This window comes from Colobus angolensis, unplaced genomic scaffold (assembly GCF_000951035.1).
Source record: "Colobus angolensis palliatus isolate OR3802 unplaced genomic scaffold, Cang.pa_1.0 Scaffold152, whole genome shotgun sequence".
NCBI lineage: Eukaryota > Metazoa > Chordata > Mammalia > Primates > Cercopithecidae > Colobus > Colobus angolensis.
The window spans coordinates 759,815-776,868 of record NW_012114622.1 but is presented as its reverse complement, the minus strand read 5'-3'; the positions used below and the strand labels follow the sequence as shown (position 1 = coordinate 776,868).

Genomic DNA, 17,054 nt, shown 5'->3' with positions numbered 1-17,054 from the left:
TTGTGTGCTGTGGTAGCCATGGTCAGTTTTCATTTATGATATTTCTACCGGTAACATACGACAAAAGCCCTATTTATTTACAAATGCACAATTTTGTCAGCATGAATAAAGCATCCACCTCTCCTTTACTACCTTTATCCCCATTCCCGAGAGTGATCCTAAGATCCCATATAAAATGCCTATCAGCATATTTACTGAGATGATTTTTTCGCCACAAAAAACTTAAGGGAGAGACTTTTAATAATCTATCCCTTGTGCTTTACGCAGACCCTACCGTACACTAGAGGCTTCGAAGAGGTCAAAAATTCACACGTGTAGACAAATTATGTCCCTTAACATGCCAGGCAAACGAAGTGCTACCAAACACGCAAAGACTGCCCTAAAAGTGCGTTCTGGAATACACCTGTAAACTTGGATCTAGTTCGCTCCCCTCTCCTCAAACTATATCGGCTTGTGCTGAAAGAAATCAGACCGATGCTCATAATTCTGACTCCTTATATAGGGGGTAGTTTTGGTTTCTGCTACTTTCCCTGATTCAGTGACAGGTAACATATTTCATGTACCAAATGAACTGCAACACCACAGCAAACTAGCGACAGGCCCTCAAAGTTGTCGGTAGGGAGCCAGGACCCCGCCCGTGGCGTGGCCGTACCGTGCTAAACAAGCTTGCAAACAGCAGGCACCTTCCTGCTACAGAAGAGGAAAGGCTGGCCAAGAGAGGCCGGGGGAAGAGGAAGCCAAGCTCTGCAGGCCCAGACAAAGCCCTCCCGGCCTCCACGCGTCGCCATGGCAACGCAGGGTCTGTGCCGGCCGGGATTGGCCGGTCTGGCGCACGCAGTGCCTGCTGGGAAAGCGCGTCCCCGCCGCGGCTCCGACAGTTTGAACTTGGCGGGCCAGATGTGGGCGGCGCGGCGCTGGGGGCCTACTTCTCCTTCCTACGCCGGTTTCACGGCGGACTGCAGACCCAGGTCACGGCCCTCCTCGGGCTCCTTCTCCGTCCCTATGACGGGCGCTCGTGGGCAGGGGTTGGAGGTGGTGCGCTCGCCGTCGCCGCCGCTGCCGCTGAGCTGCAGCAATTCCACCAGGTCACTGTTGTCTCCCCTTGGCCACCAGAGCTTCCAGTTTGACGAGGACGACGGTGACCGGGAGGATGAGGAAGACGTGGATGAAGATGCCCATGATTCAGAGGCCAAAGTGACGAGCCTGAGAGGAATGGAGTTACAGGGGTGCGCCAGGTAAACCCGAGACTGCCCGGCCGATTCAGCCTTTTTCAAGATTCCTTAGACCCTTTTAAGTACCCACTTCTAACACCCTCCTGCCCTCCGACCCAAAGGCAGAGCAGGCACTTGCAGACTGAGGTGCCGTGTTTTTTGTTTTTTGGTTTCTTTTGCACATAAAGAGTCCTGTGCAAATTCTTGCAAATGACGATAGATTTCCTACGGCTCTTAATCCTTTTTTCCTGAGATATGATTGCTGCAGTCTCACTTCCCAGAAAAACTCACATAGTCTCAAACACACAAAACTTTGCTACCATTTCAGGCGTTCTATGAATCCTTAAAAGCCAGACTGTGAACTCCAGAACTCTTACCCCAAACCTGAACACCAGAACTTGGTTTACTGCACCTTAGTAGTACCTGTGGTTGGTTATTCTGAAAACATACTGATGGCTGGTGAAGTAGGTTGTAGTAAACAGGTCACTTTTTGTAACACAGAGTGCTGAAGCACAGAGATTAGCAATGTCAACCTCAGCATGTGGCGACATGGTTAGATAGGATCTGAGTACGCACAGAAGAATGGATGTCATTGTATCAAAGAATGTTAGGACCAATGGGGTTATTAAAACTATCTGAATTTGTTTATTTCTACTGTTATTCACTCAGCAAACATTGTGTGCCACATATTAGTCTGGGTACTGGAAACCATAAACAAGATACTGGTCTCTACTCTCATGGAATTGAATCCTAAATCAGTCCACCTATTTTACAGATAATAAAACCATGGCTCAGAATGCAAAAAGTGACTCAAAGGCATGCCCCTAGTTATTAGCAGACCTGGGTCTACTATGAAGATAGACCAATCATGTTGTCTTTCCTAAACTGCATGCCTAGTACTGGGTATATAGAAATGGAGCAAAGGGCCTATCCCTGTAGAAATATTTCTGAGACGGGCCCAGTAATGCAGCTCCATTCTGGGATAGACTTACTGCGTTTTCTTCGGAAATCATTTACAAGTTTCTGGTTGCCAGGCTGTGTAAGGCACAGTACAGGAGGTCTGAGAAATACAGACCAGAGAACCCATGCTTTATGTGTAAATAGCAAGATACTCACTTCAGTATAGGGTGTTCATATCTAGCATGAGTGAATGGAATATGGAACCCGTATGAAGTAACCCATATACATGGTTACAGGAGTGAATTAGTTACGGATGAAAAGTGAAAGTAAGTACATTGGTGGGAATGGAGATCAGAAAGAGTAACCAAGCAAGCCACTCATCCAGGCTGGTTGTAGCAACAAGAAACAGGCCTGCTCTGATCAACCTGATAGTAAAATTTAATGGTGGAGTTAGGGTTTCAGTAATCTGTTTTCATCTGGGCCTTTGTAGGTATTCTTCAGGACTGAATTGGTCTCAAAGGTATTTAAAGTAAATTTGAAGGCTTTGGGAAATACTTTCTGAGCATAATCAACTGGACTAAGCAATCTGGACACAAGTTAGTGACCTGCAGAATAAATGACCATCAGAACTATCGCTCAGCTACTGAAACCTTGCATTAGTTTCCAAGAGCCAAAGCCCTGACTAAATGGAGCCTGCCAGGGGAGGAGGCAGACGTATGTATGTCTCACTTATGCAAAGCCAGAATCAACTGGTAGCACCATAGGGCTAAGGCTGCCTTCCTTATCACATTTCAGTCCCTATGAATCAAAGGAGTAGCTGGGAGGTGGGTTTGAAAAGAGAATGCTGAAGTTATCAAACATTGTGTGTGGCAAGTATCAGACACTTATTAGGTGCTCAATAAATGTGCTGACTGCATGCCCATTTCCCACTTCCTAAAGAACAGATACATGCAGTGATTATTGTCAAATGCTTTAGAAACTTAGCACTTCCTTTCAGGAAAGGTAGGTGTTTAGAAAATTTCCTCATTCCTCCTCCTTACTATGCTGACCTCTGTTTGGTGCCCTGGACAGCTTGGGGGTGACAGGATGAAGACAGCAGGCAACCTAGTCATAGCCCCCTTTCATTATTCTGGGCTGCGAGTATTCTGTGGAGCAGACAGCAACCTAGAGCTGTGTGGGATTTTATGCCTTCTCACACTGATCTAACTGGCAAAATGAATCGGGTAAGGCTTCTTTGAGCTAGACTCAGGCATCAGCTGCACATAATGGATATTACCTCAAGGTATTTTTGGTATAAATAGTGCCATGTTTAGAAGATGCATTGACCTTCAAGGGTATTGGTCAGAACTGAGATTAAGCTCAAAGTTAGCTTCAGAGAAGATAATGAGAAGCGTTTTCCTGGAATATTTTATAATGTGCTCTGGGCTTGCTGTTTGTCTATTCAGCTTTATCCTGGTTTTTCTACTACTATCCATTAGGAAAACCATGCTGTAATAAATATCTTGTTCACAAATAGCCGCTTGTCAAGCCTTTCTTGATTATAAGTAAAGCTATAGTGTGTGCACCACGCAGTTTGAACACATTTGTTATAAATATTAAGGCAGAAAATTTAACATTTAAAGTGTCATTTCTTAAAAAAAAAACCCACTGATCTGATTGTCTTTCAACAGATGTTTCCTAGGACTTTACTAGATTCTAGACCATAAGCCAGGCTCTTGAAATAAAAAAAAAATGAGTTAAGATATGTTTTCTTTAAGGAACTCATGGCCTGTGGCAGAGATGAACAAGTGACAGGAAGCCCAAGAGTTTTACTGGCAGTGCTGGAGTTGAATTTTGAAGGGACAGTAGGAGTTTGTCATAGTAATAATAGTAAATGACTTACTAAGTGCTTACTGAGTGCCTGGAACTATATTAAGTGCTTTAGCATGGATAGTTTCATGCAATACTACCTGTAAGGGAGCCAGCCACAACTGTCATCTCCATTTTGTAGACAAGAAAACAGAAGCTTAAAGAAGTTTTTTTTTTAAATGTACATAGCTAGGAGGAAGCAGATAGGATTTCACCCCAGGCTATTTTACACCCAAATCTAAGCTCTTAATCTGACCCTATGCGGAGGTGGAAGAAAGGAATTTCAGATTTAGGTGAAAGTTACAGGGCATGGGGTGTGGCACATTCATCAACCTGCAGGAGTTCCTAGTAAGTGAAATGTAGAGTCTGGATCAGCTATTGATGAAAGAAGAGGCTGGAAGTTAGGCAAAGGGCCAATTCGTGGGTGTCAGGCTAAGGAATTTGGATTTTATCCTGTGAGTAAAGATGCCATTGAAGAACTTTAAGATGAGGAGTGATATGATAGAAGGATACATTTGAGGGATGAATCTGGCAAAAAGTGTGGATAATCGTTTGAAAGGGAGAAAGGGAGGCCAGTTTTGTCCGGATGATGGTTGTAAGGTTGGAGGAAACAAGAATGGCTTTCAAAAATGGAAAGAGGAATGAACATGACTAGGTGATCATGTGGGTATGGGAGGTGGGCGGTCCAGATGTTGACAAGGAGCAGGTGGAGTCAGAGAGCTAGGGCTTCTGGCTTGAGTAACTGGCTGGAGGGTGATACCATTCACTGATGTAGGATTGTAAGAGGAGTACCTTTCTTGGTGGGAAGGGTGGTGGGTGGATGGTAGAGGATGATTAGATTTGTTTTCAACTGATTGATATTTAAGTTGAGTTATGTATCACATAGTTGGAAATCAAGATCTGGAACTCAAGATGAAGATCTGGCCTGGAATTCTTGATCTAGGCATCATCATGTAGTGATAGTTGAAACTGCACTACAGTGGGGGCAGATGGGTTCCTTCTGCAAGACTGAGAAGGAAAGACGTATGTAAGAAATAACATATTAACAGTGTCTCTTTCCCACTAGAATACAAATTCCATAAGGGCATGAATGAATTAAGAAATAATAGTAGCAGAAAATAATGAGTAAGCTGAATCTATGAAGTAGAAAAGTTGTGCAAAGCAGTGGGTGAAGCAATTGGTTGCTAGAAGCAGGAATGTGAAAGAGACAAAGAACTGAGTCTATAAAACTAGTCTTTAGAGCTACCTTATGTCCTGAACAACCTTGCTTTCTATGGCTTGATGGTTAAGCTTTTTCTAAGTTTCATGAGGTTTGTGGATCTGGCCAAGTCCTTGTGTTCTTTATTTATGTATGTACTTATTTCCCTGCCCCTCTTCTCTTTACCCTGAATTGTTATTTTTCCTTATACCCAGAAGAGACAGACTGACAGAGGTGTATGGTGGAGATGGAGACTATGGTAGGAGGTAACCAGACTGGAGAGTCATATACACCCTATCTAAGGATTGGCAAAAGGGAGTCAACCAAAATGTTAAAGAATGTTTTGTGGCTTCTTATTTCAAAACAATTTCAAACTTATAAAAAAAGTGAAATGATATAAAGAACTTTCATTTACCCTTCACCCGCAGTCCCTAATTGTTAACATGTTTGCTTTATCATTTTCTTTGTGTGTACTACATAATCTTTTTTTCCTAAACTACTTAAGGGAGGAAAAGGGAAGAGCCGGCTTCAGGATCTGCTTAGGATTATATGTTGTGATGAGTAATTAGTTATCCAGGTAAGATTTTTAGAAATAAAAAAGTGTTGGCATTGAGGGAAATGGATAGGGTGTGGATTTTCCCAATGGGGTTTTAAATAATGTGGTTTTAGAAGATGAAGGAATTCAAAGGCAGTTTGTTGGATAAACTAATTCAAATATTAGAATTTCTTTTCATGATTTCTTAAATGTATGCTTATGTGTAATTCATGTATGTTTGTAAAAATCACAATATTGTAAATGCAGTATTAAATTTTGCTTTTACTGTACAGTTAAGTGATTTGGACTAGGAAGCAAAAGAGGTTCTTGCACAAGTACCATAGTAGCCTCTCTTTTGTAGCACTGAGGTTGAATCAGAAGATAACCAAGAACAACAGAAACAGGTGTGCTTACCAGAAAGCCGCCTGACACCATGGGAGGTGTGGTTTATTGGCAAAGAAAAAGAAGAACGTGACCGGCTGCAACAGAAAGCTCTAGAGGTAAAACTAGACAGTGTTCTTTTTATTTAATCTGTGAGCTCACAAAGTAGAGCTGCGGTTGTAAATTAAAATGTTAATGTTATTATTCCTGAAACAAAGTCTTTGCATGTATGTTAGTTTACTATATCAAATTTAATAACTAAGTTATAATATAATAATAGAAATATGTTCATTGTTAGAGCGTTTGGAAAATACAGCTAAGCATAATTAAGAAAATTAAAATCTCCTCTAATTCCACCGTCTGAAGATAATCATTGTTAGTATTATGACATAGCTTTCCAGATTTTCTATGTAAATTATTTTGAAATAAATATGTACAAATGTATATATATATGTTGTATGTCTACATACACTGGAGCATCAGCATATGTACATTTAACTGAGGTAAATTCAGCTGTATATACTCAGTAAAATTTTTAACTTTACCGAAACAAAATAGAGGCAGGAATCTACCTGCCCCTCCCCGCCCACCCCATCCTACCGTGTGTCACTCAGTGAGCATGTGCCCTGTGTGCTGGGCGATGGGAAACTGCTTGCTAGTCTTTCAGGGTGTTTCAGTTTCTCTGTGCCTCCCTCACTTATGGACATTTCCATGCTTGAGTCTCCTTTGAACTTTTACTATATGAACTCAAAAAACAAATAGTTGTGGATGCATTTTCACATCTCTTCTTTAATGACAATATTCACATATTTTTTTTGAACTCTTACTGTTTCAGAACATGGCAACCAAATAGATTTGGATAAATTGGCATCCCCTAAACTCACTATCCAGACTCACTATCTGAATTCTTCCTATCCAAACACTGAAGCCAAATAGATTTGAATGACGAGGGACACTTCTTGTTTTTAATGAAACAGGATAAAATTCTTTTTCTCTATCATTAAACATTTTTATAACATTTTAAAATGGCTCTCTAATATTATTAAAATATATTTAAAATGTATTACATATTTGTTAAAATATAGTTAACTGGTTCACTCTTGTTGGATATTTCAGTCTATTAGTAACTGTTGCTAAAAAAAAGTCCTGGGAATTGGCCGGGCACAGTGGCTCACACCTGTACTCCCAGCACTTTGGGAGGCCAAGGCACGTGGATCACCTGAGGTTGGGAGTTTGAGACCAGCCTGACCAACATGGAGAAACCATCTCTACTAAAAATACAAAATTATCTGGGCATGGTGGTGGGCGCCTGTAATCCCAGCTACTCCGGAGGCTGAGGAAGGAGAATCTCTTGAACCCAGGAGGCGGAGGTTGCGGTGAGCCGAGGTCACACCATTGCACTCCAGCCTGGACAACAAGAGTGAAACTCCATCTTAAAAAAAAAACACACATACACACAAAATCATGGGAACAAAAGCTTCATGATCTTCCTTAGAATAACTTTTCTGTTAGTTTTGAAACCAGTTATTATTTGATAAGTTTCTAACCAGGCAGGCAGTCACATGTTTCAGAGGCTTGGCATAATTCAAATGATTATGAAAACTAGTACTACTGTTTTCCTATTGTATGGTACTTTGTATTCTAGATTACAAATTTATTCCTGGAAAAGTGCGCTGTGAGAGTGGCACTTATTTCCTCTTGGCAGTGCACAGGGCTTGAGAAAGACCTTACGGTTGATGTTAGGCAAGAATAATAAAAACCGTGGTTCTTTTTATTTGCTGGGTGTAAGCAAGTTATTTAAACTTTTATGTTTCCATTTTCTCATCTGCTTAAGAGGAATAAAATAATACCTGTGTCACAGGGGTTTTGTGAGGATTAAGTGTAACAAAGTATAAAGATGCCTGGCTTTGTTTTTATTTGTATTGTTATTTATATCATTACTATTCATAGCCTTCTTAAAGCTTTTTCATTTATTTTCAGAATTAGGGTGTATTTTTGAATTCCCAGACTTACTTCTCTTATTTCAATGACTAATTCCATTATTTAGTTAGTAGCTTTTAAGAATATTTGTTCACAGTGAGCACTCTATTTTTTTATGTTATAAAAACACGTACCTACATATATATCTATATATGTGTATTTATACTTATGTATGTGAAATAGCATCTTAATTTTGTGCAAAACCTGGTGTTCTTTTTTTAAAAGGCTGGTCATAATTCATTAAATTGGTTTTAAACTTACAATTTGGAAAATACTGATCCAGTGAGTTAATGGTAGAACAAAGTTCAATTTCTGGTATTGGGCTTTATCTGTAGTCTCACAAGAAGTTACTTGCTATATTAAGAAAAGGCGGGTCACTTCAAGTCATTTTTAGTCAGTATACAGAGAAAAGTTAATCAAATTTCAGAGATAGTAAGAGAGCCTGGGCTTGGTAGTCACACAGAACAAGGCTGAAATTTTAGCCTTGCCATTCTAATTCAGTGACGTTAATTAACTTCTCTGAGCCTCAGTTTCTTCATCTATAAGCCAGATGTTAGAGAGGCAATAATGGAGTAGTTAAAAGTGTAAATTCTGGGTTTTGTTTTGTTTTTTTGAGACGGGGTCTTGCTCTGTCACCCATGCTGGTATATAGTGGCGCGATCACAGCTCACTGCAGCTTTGACCTCCCCTCCTCTTCCACCTCAGCTTCCTGAGTAGCTGGGACTGTAGGCACACACTACCACGCCTGGCTAATTTTTGTTTTTGTTGTTGTTTTTTAGAGAGGGGGGTTTTGCCATGTTGCCCAGGCTGGCCTCCAACTCCTGGGATCTAGCGACACCTCCTAAAGTGCTGGGGTTACAGGTGTGAGCCATGGTGCCTGGTTTAAAAGCGTAAATTCTTGAGCCATACTTCCTGCATTCAAAATTTGGACTTTGAGCAAATCCTTAACCTTTCTGTGTCTCAATTTCCTTATCAGTGAAAGGGGGAGAATAATATTTACTTCATAGTGTTGTTATGAGGACTAAATGAACATTAGGATATGGGCTAATATGTACAAAGCACCAATAAAGTTATTATATGTGAAAGGAGATCATAATAACTGCTATGAAGATTTGTTTTGAGAAAAGATTAAAATAATAAATATAAACCCTACCACAATGATAAGCATGTAGCAGGGTATAATTATTTGTAATTTGATTGAAAGATTAAAACCTTTTTATGTATTTTGTAGTTTGACATTTCTTATGGCTACTTTATTACTTAACTCTGAAGTGATTCCATTTTAGCATGACTCTTACGTATCAGTTATGCCAGGGATATCCTAACATATAGGCCAACTACTCAGCTTGCTATAAACTCATATTGAGCTTTTGTGTTATTCACATTCTTTCGCTGCCTTTTCCTTTATTTTGTTTTTATCTCATGTTTTCCTTACTTTTCTGTCTTTATTTACTGTGTTCCCTAATTTGTTTATAAACCATATCAAATTTTTAACTATAAAGAATAGTCATCTCAGATCCCTATTAAAACTAGAAAGTATGAAAGGCAGAAAAGTAATTTTGCCAAAGCTTCATTCGTGGCAGAACTGGGACTGGCACCTAATTCTTTGACTTCCATTTAAATGCTTTTCCCATAATATCAAGATGTATTTTAGAAATAATGAGTCAGACTTAGTATTTATTTTTTAATGAACTCTGGTTTTCTAATTTTCTTCCTTTAAGATTTAAGAGAACATTTATAGGATAGTTTAATCATTAAAAAGATCATCCACACTCATAAATTTGATTTGAGCATCAGACATTTAGGTTTGCTTCAGACATCTCTGTGGGACTCAGGTTAAGAAATTATTTTAATTCATAAAAATTACCCATTACAGAATGTTACACATTTGTAACTTTTGTTGAGATGATAAATATGGTAAACATTGAATCAGTTATCAAGCATTATGAAAAACTAGTATATTGGTTTTGTAGGTCATTTAATTTTTGTTTACTTTTTAATTATTATAAATAATCCTTTAGCCAACTGCCCCAAGTTCTCTACGGTCTTTGGCTGATTCTAATTTTTAATATTTGCTTTAACATATTATTATAATCAGTTGTAAATCATAAAAATTACCTAGTTTGTGAATAGTCCTGGTGCCTTCTTTTTTCTTTTTTTAAATCATCTTGCCTTTCCACATTTTATTCATCAGTCCTTAATGAAGGAATAGGGTAGGATATAGAGCTGTTGGAGAAACTCAAAACTGTCAGTTTTTCTAATATTACCTTCAGTGGTAAAAAATTATTTGAAAGTAGGCAAAACCTATTGAAATACAAATACATGTTTAAGATCTTCTTTGGATTTTGGTTTTCCGTAATCAAGTGTTGTATTCCATGGGAAAATATTAATAGCTATCTTTAATCCTGTTGAAATTCAGTGGTATACCAGAAGACCATGTAGGGGCCTTTTGAAGGAAGACTCCAGCTATGTCCAGAAGGAGATTGGCCTTTGTGGTAAACATGGAGTCATTCAGGGTGGGAAATTCTAAGTAGGGCCAGCCTTGGAAGGGAGGGTTCTGTCTCAAAATATGATGTATATTCTGGTTTGGCAAATTACTTGAACAGACATCCTGAGATTCGAACACTGTTTGGGTTATTGGTAGCATTTTCTAGGTACATTTTGACCCTTTTTCTTTAACCCCTCAATCAACTTTAACTAAAATTTGTTAACCATCAAATAGGAGTCAGGGTTTATTTTTTTCTGATTTTTTAGTTTAGTTAAATGAAGAATCTTAAAAAGGCACATAAATATATAGTAAATCATGTCTTTATACATTTAAATAATTACTTTTCTTGAAAATAAAATTTAGGACTATTTTGGAAAAGTTTTGATATATAGTTGTCAGGTCTATATCTAGCCAATTAATTAATTAATGTCTTTCATACTTATATATTTGTATATATACATATATAGACATACATATATACACATGTTTGTGTGTGTACATGTATATATATATATATATATGTATAATTTTTCCCCCTTTTGTTTCCTGACATAAGTCCAAACCCTCTTCTCCTTTTCTTTTTTTTTTTTTTTTTTGAGATGAGGTCTCACTTTGTCATCCAGACTGGAGTACAGTGGCATGATTTCAGCTCACTGAAACCTCTACCTCCCAGGTTCAAGCAATGCTCCTGCCTCAACCTCCCTAGTAGCTAGGATTACAGGTGCCTGCCACCACACCTGGCTAATTTTTGTATTTTTAGCAGAGACAGGGTTTTATCATATTGCCCAGGCTGGTCTCGAACCCTTGACCTCAAGTGATCCACCCACTTCAGCCTCCCAAAGTGCTGAGATTACTGGCATGAGCCACTGTGCCTGGCCCAGAGACCCAGACCTTCTTTTTCTTATAACCCATATACTATGGCAAACTCAATCTTCCTCAGAATAGTTCTCCTCTCTTCAAATGCAATCTTCAGCCTTTGTCATTAAGAGCTCTGAATTTTCCCTTTTGCCAGGTATTTTTGTTTCATAACATTCACTTTACTTTGCCTGTCTCAAAAGACCTTCCTCACCACCTGGTACCACACTTAAAGTTTCTGACCCCTCCCACCTCTCAATCTCTCTCCTTTTGAAGCCATCTTTTCACTATTCCTCATATGGTGCTCATTTCTTACTAGCCTGGTATAGTAGGCTGGGGGAAGGGAAGATGTTTCTCCTCATCTTCCCTTCCTTTCTCTGAACTTTTATAATATGCAATAACTCACAATGTAGCACTTACTTCTTTGGTGTATAGAGAATCACATTAGATCAGAGACTTCTGGGATTTCATCTTTATGTCAGTTCTTGCTAGGTTCATAGCAGCTGTACCATAAAAGTATACTGAGTAAGTAATCAAAGAACAATAGTTGCTGAAGTGATGAAAAATCCTTAAAACAAAGATGCATATTTGCTTTTAGGGGTATAGTGTTTAAAAGTTGGAAGATTTCCTGAGTGAGGGCAGCTACCTTCTATGCAGCAGAATTTTAGGATGAGAGGTTATGGAAGACAGATTTCCCATGACCAGTTGTTTAAAATGCAAAAGAGATGTTCTTGGTGTCAAGTTTTATCTTCATTTAAGACACTGGAATTAGTCTGAGGGTTGGAAAATTGTCTTTCCCACTACCACTCATGCCCAGGTAGGTAGGTCTTTGGGAAACAGGGGCCTGGGGAGGAGAGTGGAAACCAATAGAAGATACGTAAGGTATCTGACTATTAGTATCTAAAGACAGAGAAGAAAAATAACCAGTAATTATGGTTGTGGAGCCCTAGTGAAGTCTAGTTTGAACAGCATTCTCAACCAATGGAGTAATTTAACTGATGAGTGACAGAGTGGTGGCATTCAACTTGTAGTTTTATTTGGCCATACCTTTCACATTCTTTTTCCTGAGGAAATGCCCAAACGTGTAGATTCGAGTGACAGCAAGGCAGTTAAATAATCTGGGATATGAATGTGGTTTTGTTTTACACTTCAGCAGCTATAAAATCAGCGAAGAAAACTCTGGGTTCTTTTTTTCCCTAAGGAAAATTGAATGGTTTCTTTGTATTTCTTTTGTGTAACTCTGAATTAAATTTTTAATATAGGGATTATTTAATTCCTATGCTTTATCTTCATCAGAAATCCAGAAGCTTCTTATAACTAAAAAAAAAAAAAGTTAACAATTCTCTTGAGCTTCTGCCAGTAGCTTAGAGTGATGCCAAAATTTATGTGTGGGAAAGTTGATTTCAATGAGGGTAATTTAGCTGAAGTTTAGTCTAGGAAACTAGTGTTTTGCTGCCAAGCAATTATTTGCACATTTCTAAAAAATGACTTACACTTTTACCAATGCTTTTTTTCATCATAAACTGGTTACTTAAGTAAGTTATTGCCACTAGTGGCATATGCTGTATAAAGGAGACTATATTCTTGTTTAATTTGGTTAATAACCTCAGACTTTTAAAATATGCATTATTTGGGTACTTCTATTAAATGTTGCCTTTTGTCTAAATAAAATCCACAGGAATTAAATCAACAACTAGAAAAAAGAAAAGAAATGGAAGAACGTGAAAAAAGAAAGATAATTGCTGAAGAAAAGCACAAAGAATGGGTTCAGAAAAAGAATGAGGAGGTAAGGAGGGAAAAATGCATACACACGTTGATATCTCTTTTGCAAAATCTTCTGTTACACTTCATTACCTAGGTTTTAAAAAATATTTCTCTTAGAGTCTTTCTTTTCTGGCTTCTTTTATTTTTCTATCCTGGTAGACATTTATCAAGTCTCTGTCTTCTGACCTTTGCCCTCTACTTTTCTCCTTTTTCCCTCCTGTGGCTTGCACTAATATTTGCCTGCAGGCAGTCACCAAGTCTGTATCTCTAGGCCTGACCTTCTGAATCCTTATGGCAAGTGCCTCCAAGTCTGCAAATCTAAAACAACTCATTTTGCCCATTCCTCCTTCATAAAACCATTCTGCCATTTCTCTGTTTCATTCAGCTGTCTTCTCGGTCACCAAGGCTTAATTAGAATTCTTCTGTTGTTCCTAATTGTCTCTTCCTTTTCTTTACAATTACTACTTCCCTGTTTGTGATCTCTTTCCATTACATCTTTCAATTTATTGTTTACTTCTTATACTGGATTGTAAGCTACACAAGGGCAGGGATTTTTGCCTCTTTTGTTCAGTTTGCCAGGAGCTAGATGAGTACCTGCACATAATAAATGTACAGAAATAGTTGAGTGAAGATGTTCATTGAATGGATGCAGTTTTTCCTTTTAATTTTAATATATTCTTGTATGGATCACACACATTAGAAATTCTAAAAATACTTATTCTGTGGCCAATTTGTCTTCTGTTGTGATTTTTACATATTTAGAATGGTATTGCTTTTATTATTATAATGCAATCTTACAGATTTGGAAAAATGTTTAAATTGCAGAACAATATTTTAAATTTTAATTCTACTTTTTATTGTTGATCTAATGCCCAGTGGTATTAATAAGTGTACTATGTAAATAATTTCAGTAAATTGAAGATGATATAATCTTCTTCATCCAAGTATTACAAGAAGGAAATTGGTTAGATGTATGTGAGTGTTATAACCATATTTATTTAGAAGTCAATTACTTTGTTTTTTTAAAAAAAGTTTGCTTCATCCCATGATATAACACGAAAGAGATCTTTGTGAATGAATTCAAAAATCAAAATAAGTCTCTGACTGTTATAAAAGTTTGGGTAGTATCTTTTTGAAATTTGTAACTATAAAACACAATTATTTTATACATGCAGAATAGTTTGCTCTTTCCTCTAAAAGTCCCTCTTATCTTCTAACTCCATTAAGCTAATTTTACCATGCCAGTCAAACCTAGTTGTTGTTTGTCTAAGAATGTAAGATACTACTGGGAGACAATATATTCACTGTTTTAATTAGTGGCAGTAGACCTAATCCAATTATTGGAAGAAAAAAAAAATTACTTCTTTTGGAGGGAAGTGGCTTGCCCTGACATGAATCACTAGTTATTGAAGGCAAAATTCCATAATGTTGAGAATTATTTAAAAATAAAACTGAGAAGTTATATTTACCTGTTCTGCAGAACTTTTGTTCATGTTAAGGAATAATTGATTATTCTAAATTTTTTTTTTCCTTAAGACCTATCAGATTTCTTCTTTCAGACATAGTTACATTTACCTCTATTTGTAAAGACTGCCCTCCTGGTTCTTCTCTTCCTGTCTGGCATCTAGCTTTTTTCTCCTCTGTTTACATTTCATGGTGTGTGGTCCTCAGCTGCCTCTAGCTTCATTCACATTTTAGCTGTATCTGTGGCTGCTATTTTCTCTAAGTCATTTTCACTGTGTTCTATCAAAAAATCAGACAAAAAGAATTTATGCATTCATTAGCAAAGCTAGTTTCTTATAATATGACTGTAAATTCTTAAGTGCTTTTAAAATAAATGTTCTATCTCATCTGGTACTCCTAACATTTGTGTTACCGTGGTAATTTATTTTCTGGATGTGTTTATGACAGTGTTATCACATATTTTGTAAAAAGGGCCTTTACTTTTAATGTTTTAAAAAATTATTTAAAAATAAAATCGTTTTTAATTCTCAAAACACAACTGATTTTCTCATGTAAGACATTAATTCAGATCAACAAGGTGTATGATTGATAACACTGTTATCACATTGTTCATGCTTTCAACAAATATTTACTCAGCTTTTACTATGTGGGAAGCACTATTGGATAAAGCAAAATAAAAATCCAGAAACTTAAAGTAGCCAATTGTTATATTAGTTTCCTTTAGTTGTGTGAAACAAAGGTTCTCTCAGTGCAGCGTCTTTAAAAAGGAAGATTTATTGTTGTGCTCTGTGTGGTGTAGAACTAACATGCCAGAAAATCTGAAGCCAGTTAGTGGCTGCTTCCTCTCTCAGTAGTAGTGACTACTCTGAGTGCCTGCTGTGTCCTCCTCTTGCTAACTAAAGGCATTTTGTTCATTCTTCTTTAGTTTAAATCCTACAGAAGTCTGTCTGATTTTTTTTCAGAATTAATTCCATTGAGCTGTAGTTTGCATATAATAAAATACAACTATTTAAAATTTGATGACTTTGGCAAATTTAGGTACCCATGTAACCAGCACCAGTAAAGATATAGAACATTTCCATCACCCCAGAAAGTTCCCTTGTGCCCCTTTGCATTCACCCCCACTCCCTGCCCCCAGCCAGCCTCAGCTCCAAGGAAACCGTTAATCTGCTTTCTGTACCTGTAGATTAGAGTTGCCTTTTCTATAATTTCATATAAATGGAATGATAGAATATATACTCTTTTGTGTTGGTCTTTTGTTTTAAAACTTACCCTGCTATTTCATGTCTTATTCCTTTTTATCGCTGACTATAGTATTCTATGAAATACATTTCATAGAGTATGTTTATCTGTTCACTAGTTGATGGACAATTGAGTTTTCAGTTTGGGATATTATGAATAAAATTCTGTGACCACTCATGTACAAGTCTTTTTGTGTACACTTGTTTTCATTTCTCTCCTGGGTGAATGCCACCCAAGAGAATGCCACCCAAATAACTGGGCTATATGATAATTATGTGTTTAACTTACAAGAAATTGCCAAACATTTGTTTAAAGTACTTGTACCATTTTACATCTCCACTACTGTTCTAAGAAAGTTCCAATTATTCCACATCTTTGGCAAATTTGGTATGGCCAATCTTTTTCATTGTAAGTCCTTCTAGTGAGTGTGGAGTGGTATGCCGTTGTTTTAATTTTCATTGCCCTGAGATCTAATGATGTTTAGCATATTTTCATCAGTTTATTATATTAGTCTTCTAGAGCTTTCATGACAAAATACCACAAATTGGGTGGTTTAAACAACAGAAATATATCTTTACTCACAGTTCTGGAGACTGGAAATCAAGACAAAGGCGTCTGCAGGTTTGGGTTTTCCTGAGGCCTCTCTCCACGGCTGTCTTTTTATGTCCCCACAGTGCTTTCTCTGTGCACACATATCCCTGGTGTCTCTTCTTCTTGTAAGGACACCAGTCCTGTTGGATTAGGGTCCTACCCTTATGACCTCATTTAAACTTGATTACCTCTTTAAAGGTCCTATCTCCAAATACAGTCACATTGGGGATTAGGGATTTAACATAGGAATTTGGGAGAGGGGCAGGAATACAATTCAGTCCATAACACATATTGACCATTTCTACATCTCTTGTTGTTGGCTTGTTTTGTGTTGTGTTGATTTAAGTCATTTGCCCATTTTTTGAAGGGGTTGTATGACTTATATGAGAATTCTTTGTATATTCAGACTATAAGTCCCTTTTCAGATATATGTGATGCAAATATTTCTTCCCATTTAATCCTTCCTTCCCTTCCTTCCTTCCTTCCTTCCATCCTTCCATCCATCCATCTTCCCTCCCCTCCCTCCGCTCCATTTCCCTCCCCTCCCATCCCCTTCCCCTCTCTTCTCTCTCTCTCTCTCTTTTTTTTTTTTTTTTG

The 17,054-nt window shown here is 37.7% G+C and overlaps 1 protein-coding gene across 1 annotated transcript in view; it reads left to right on the top strand.

Moving 5' to 3' along the window:
• Positions 1 to 230: 230 nt before the first annotated feature.
• CCDC34 (coiled-coil domain containing 34) overlaps positions 231 to 17,054 on the top strand; it is a 24,033-nt gene continuing 7,209 nt past the window's right edge. The window contains exons 1-3 of the mRNA XM_011936304.1: positions 231 to 1,235; positions 6,054 to 6,192; positions 13,075 to 13,182. Coding sequence (XP_011791694.1) covers positions 787 to 1,235; positions 6,054 to 6,192; positions 13,075 to 13,182 — 696 coding nt within the window. The 5' untranslated portion in view covers positions 231 to 786. The remainder of the gene's footprint in view (positions 1,236 to 6,053; positions 6,193 to 13,074; positions 13,183 to 17,054) is intronic.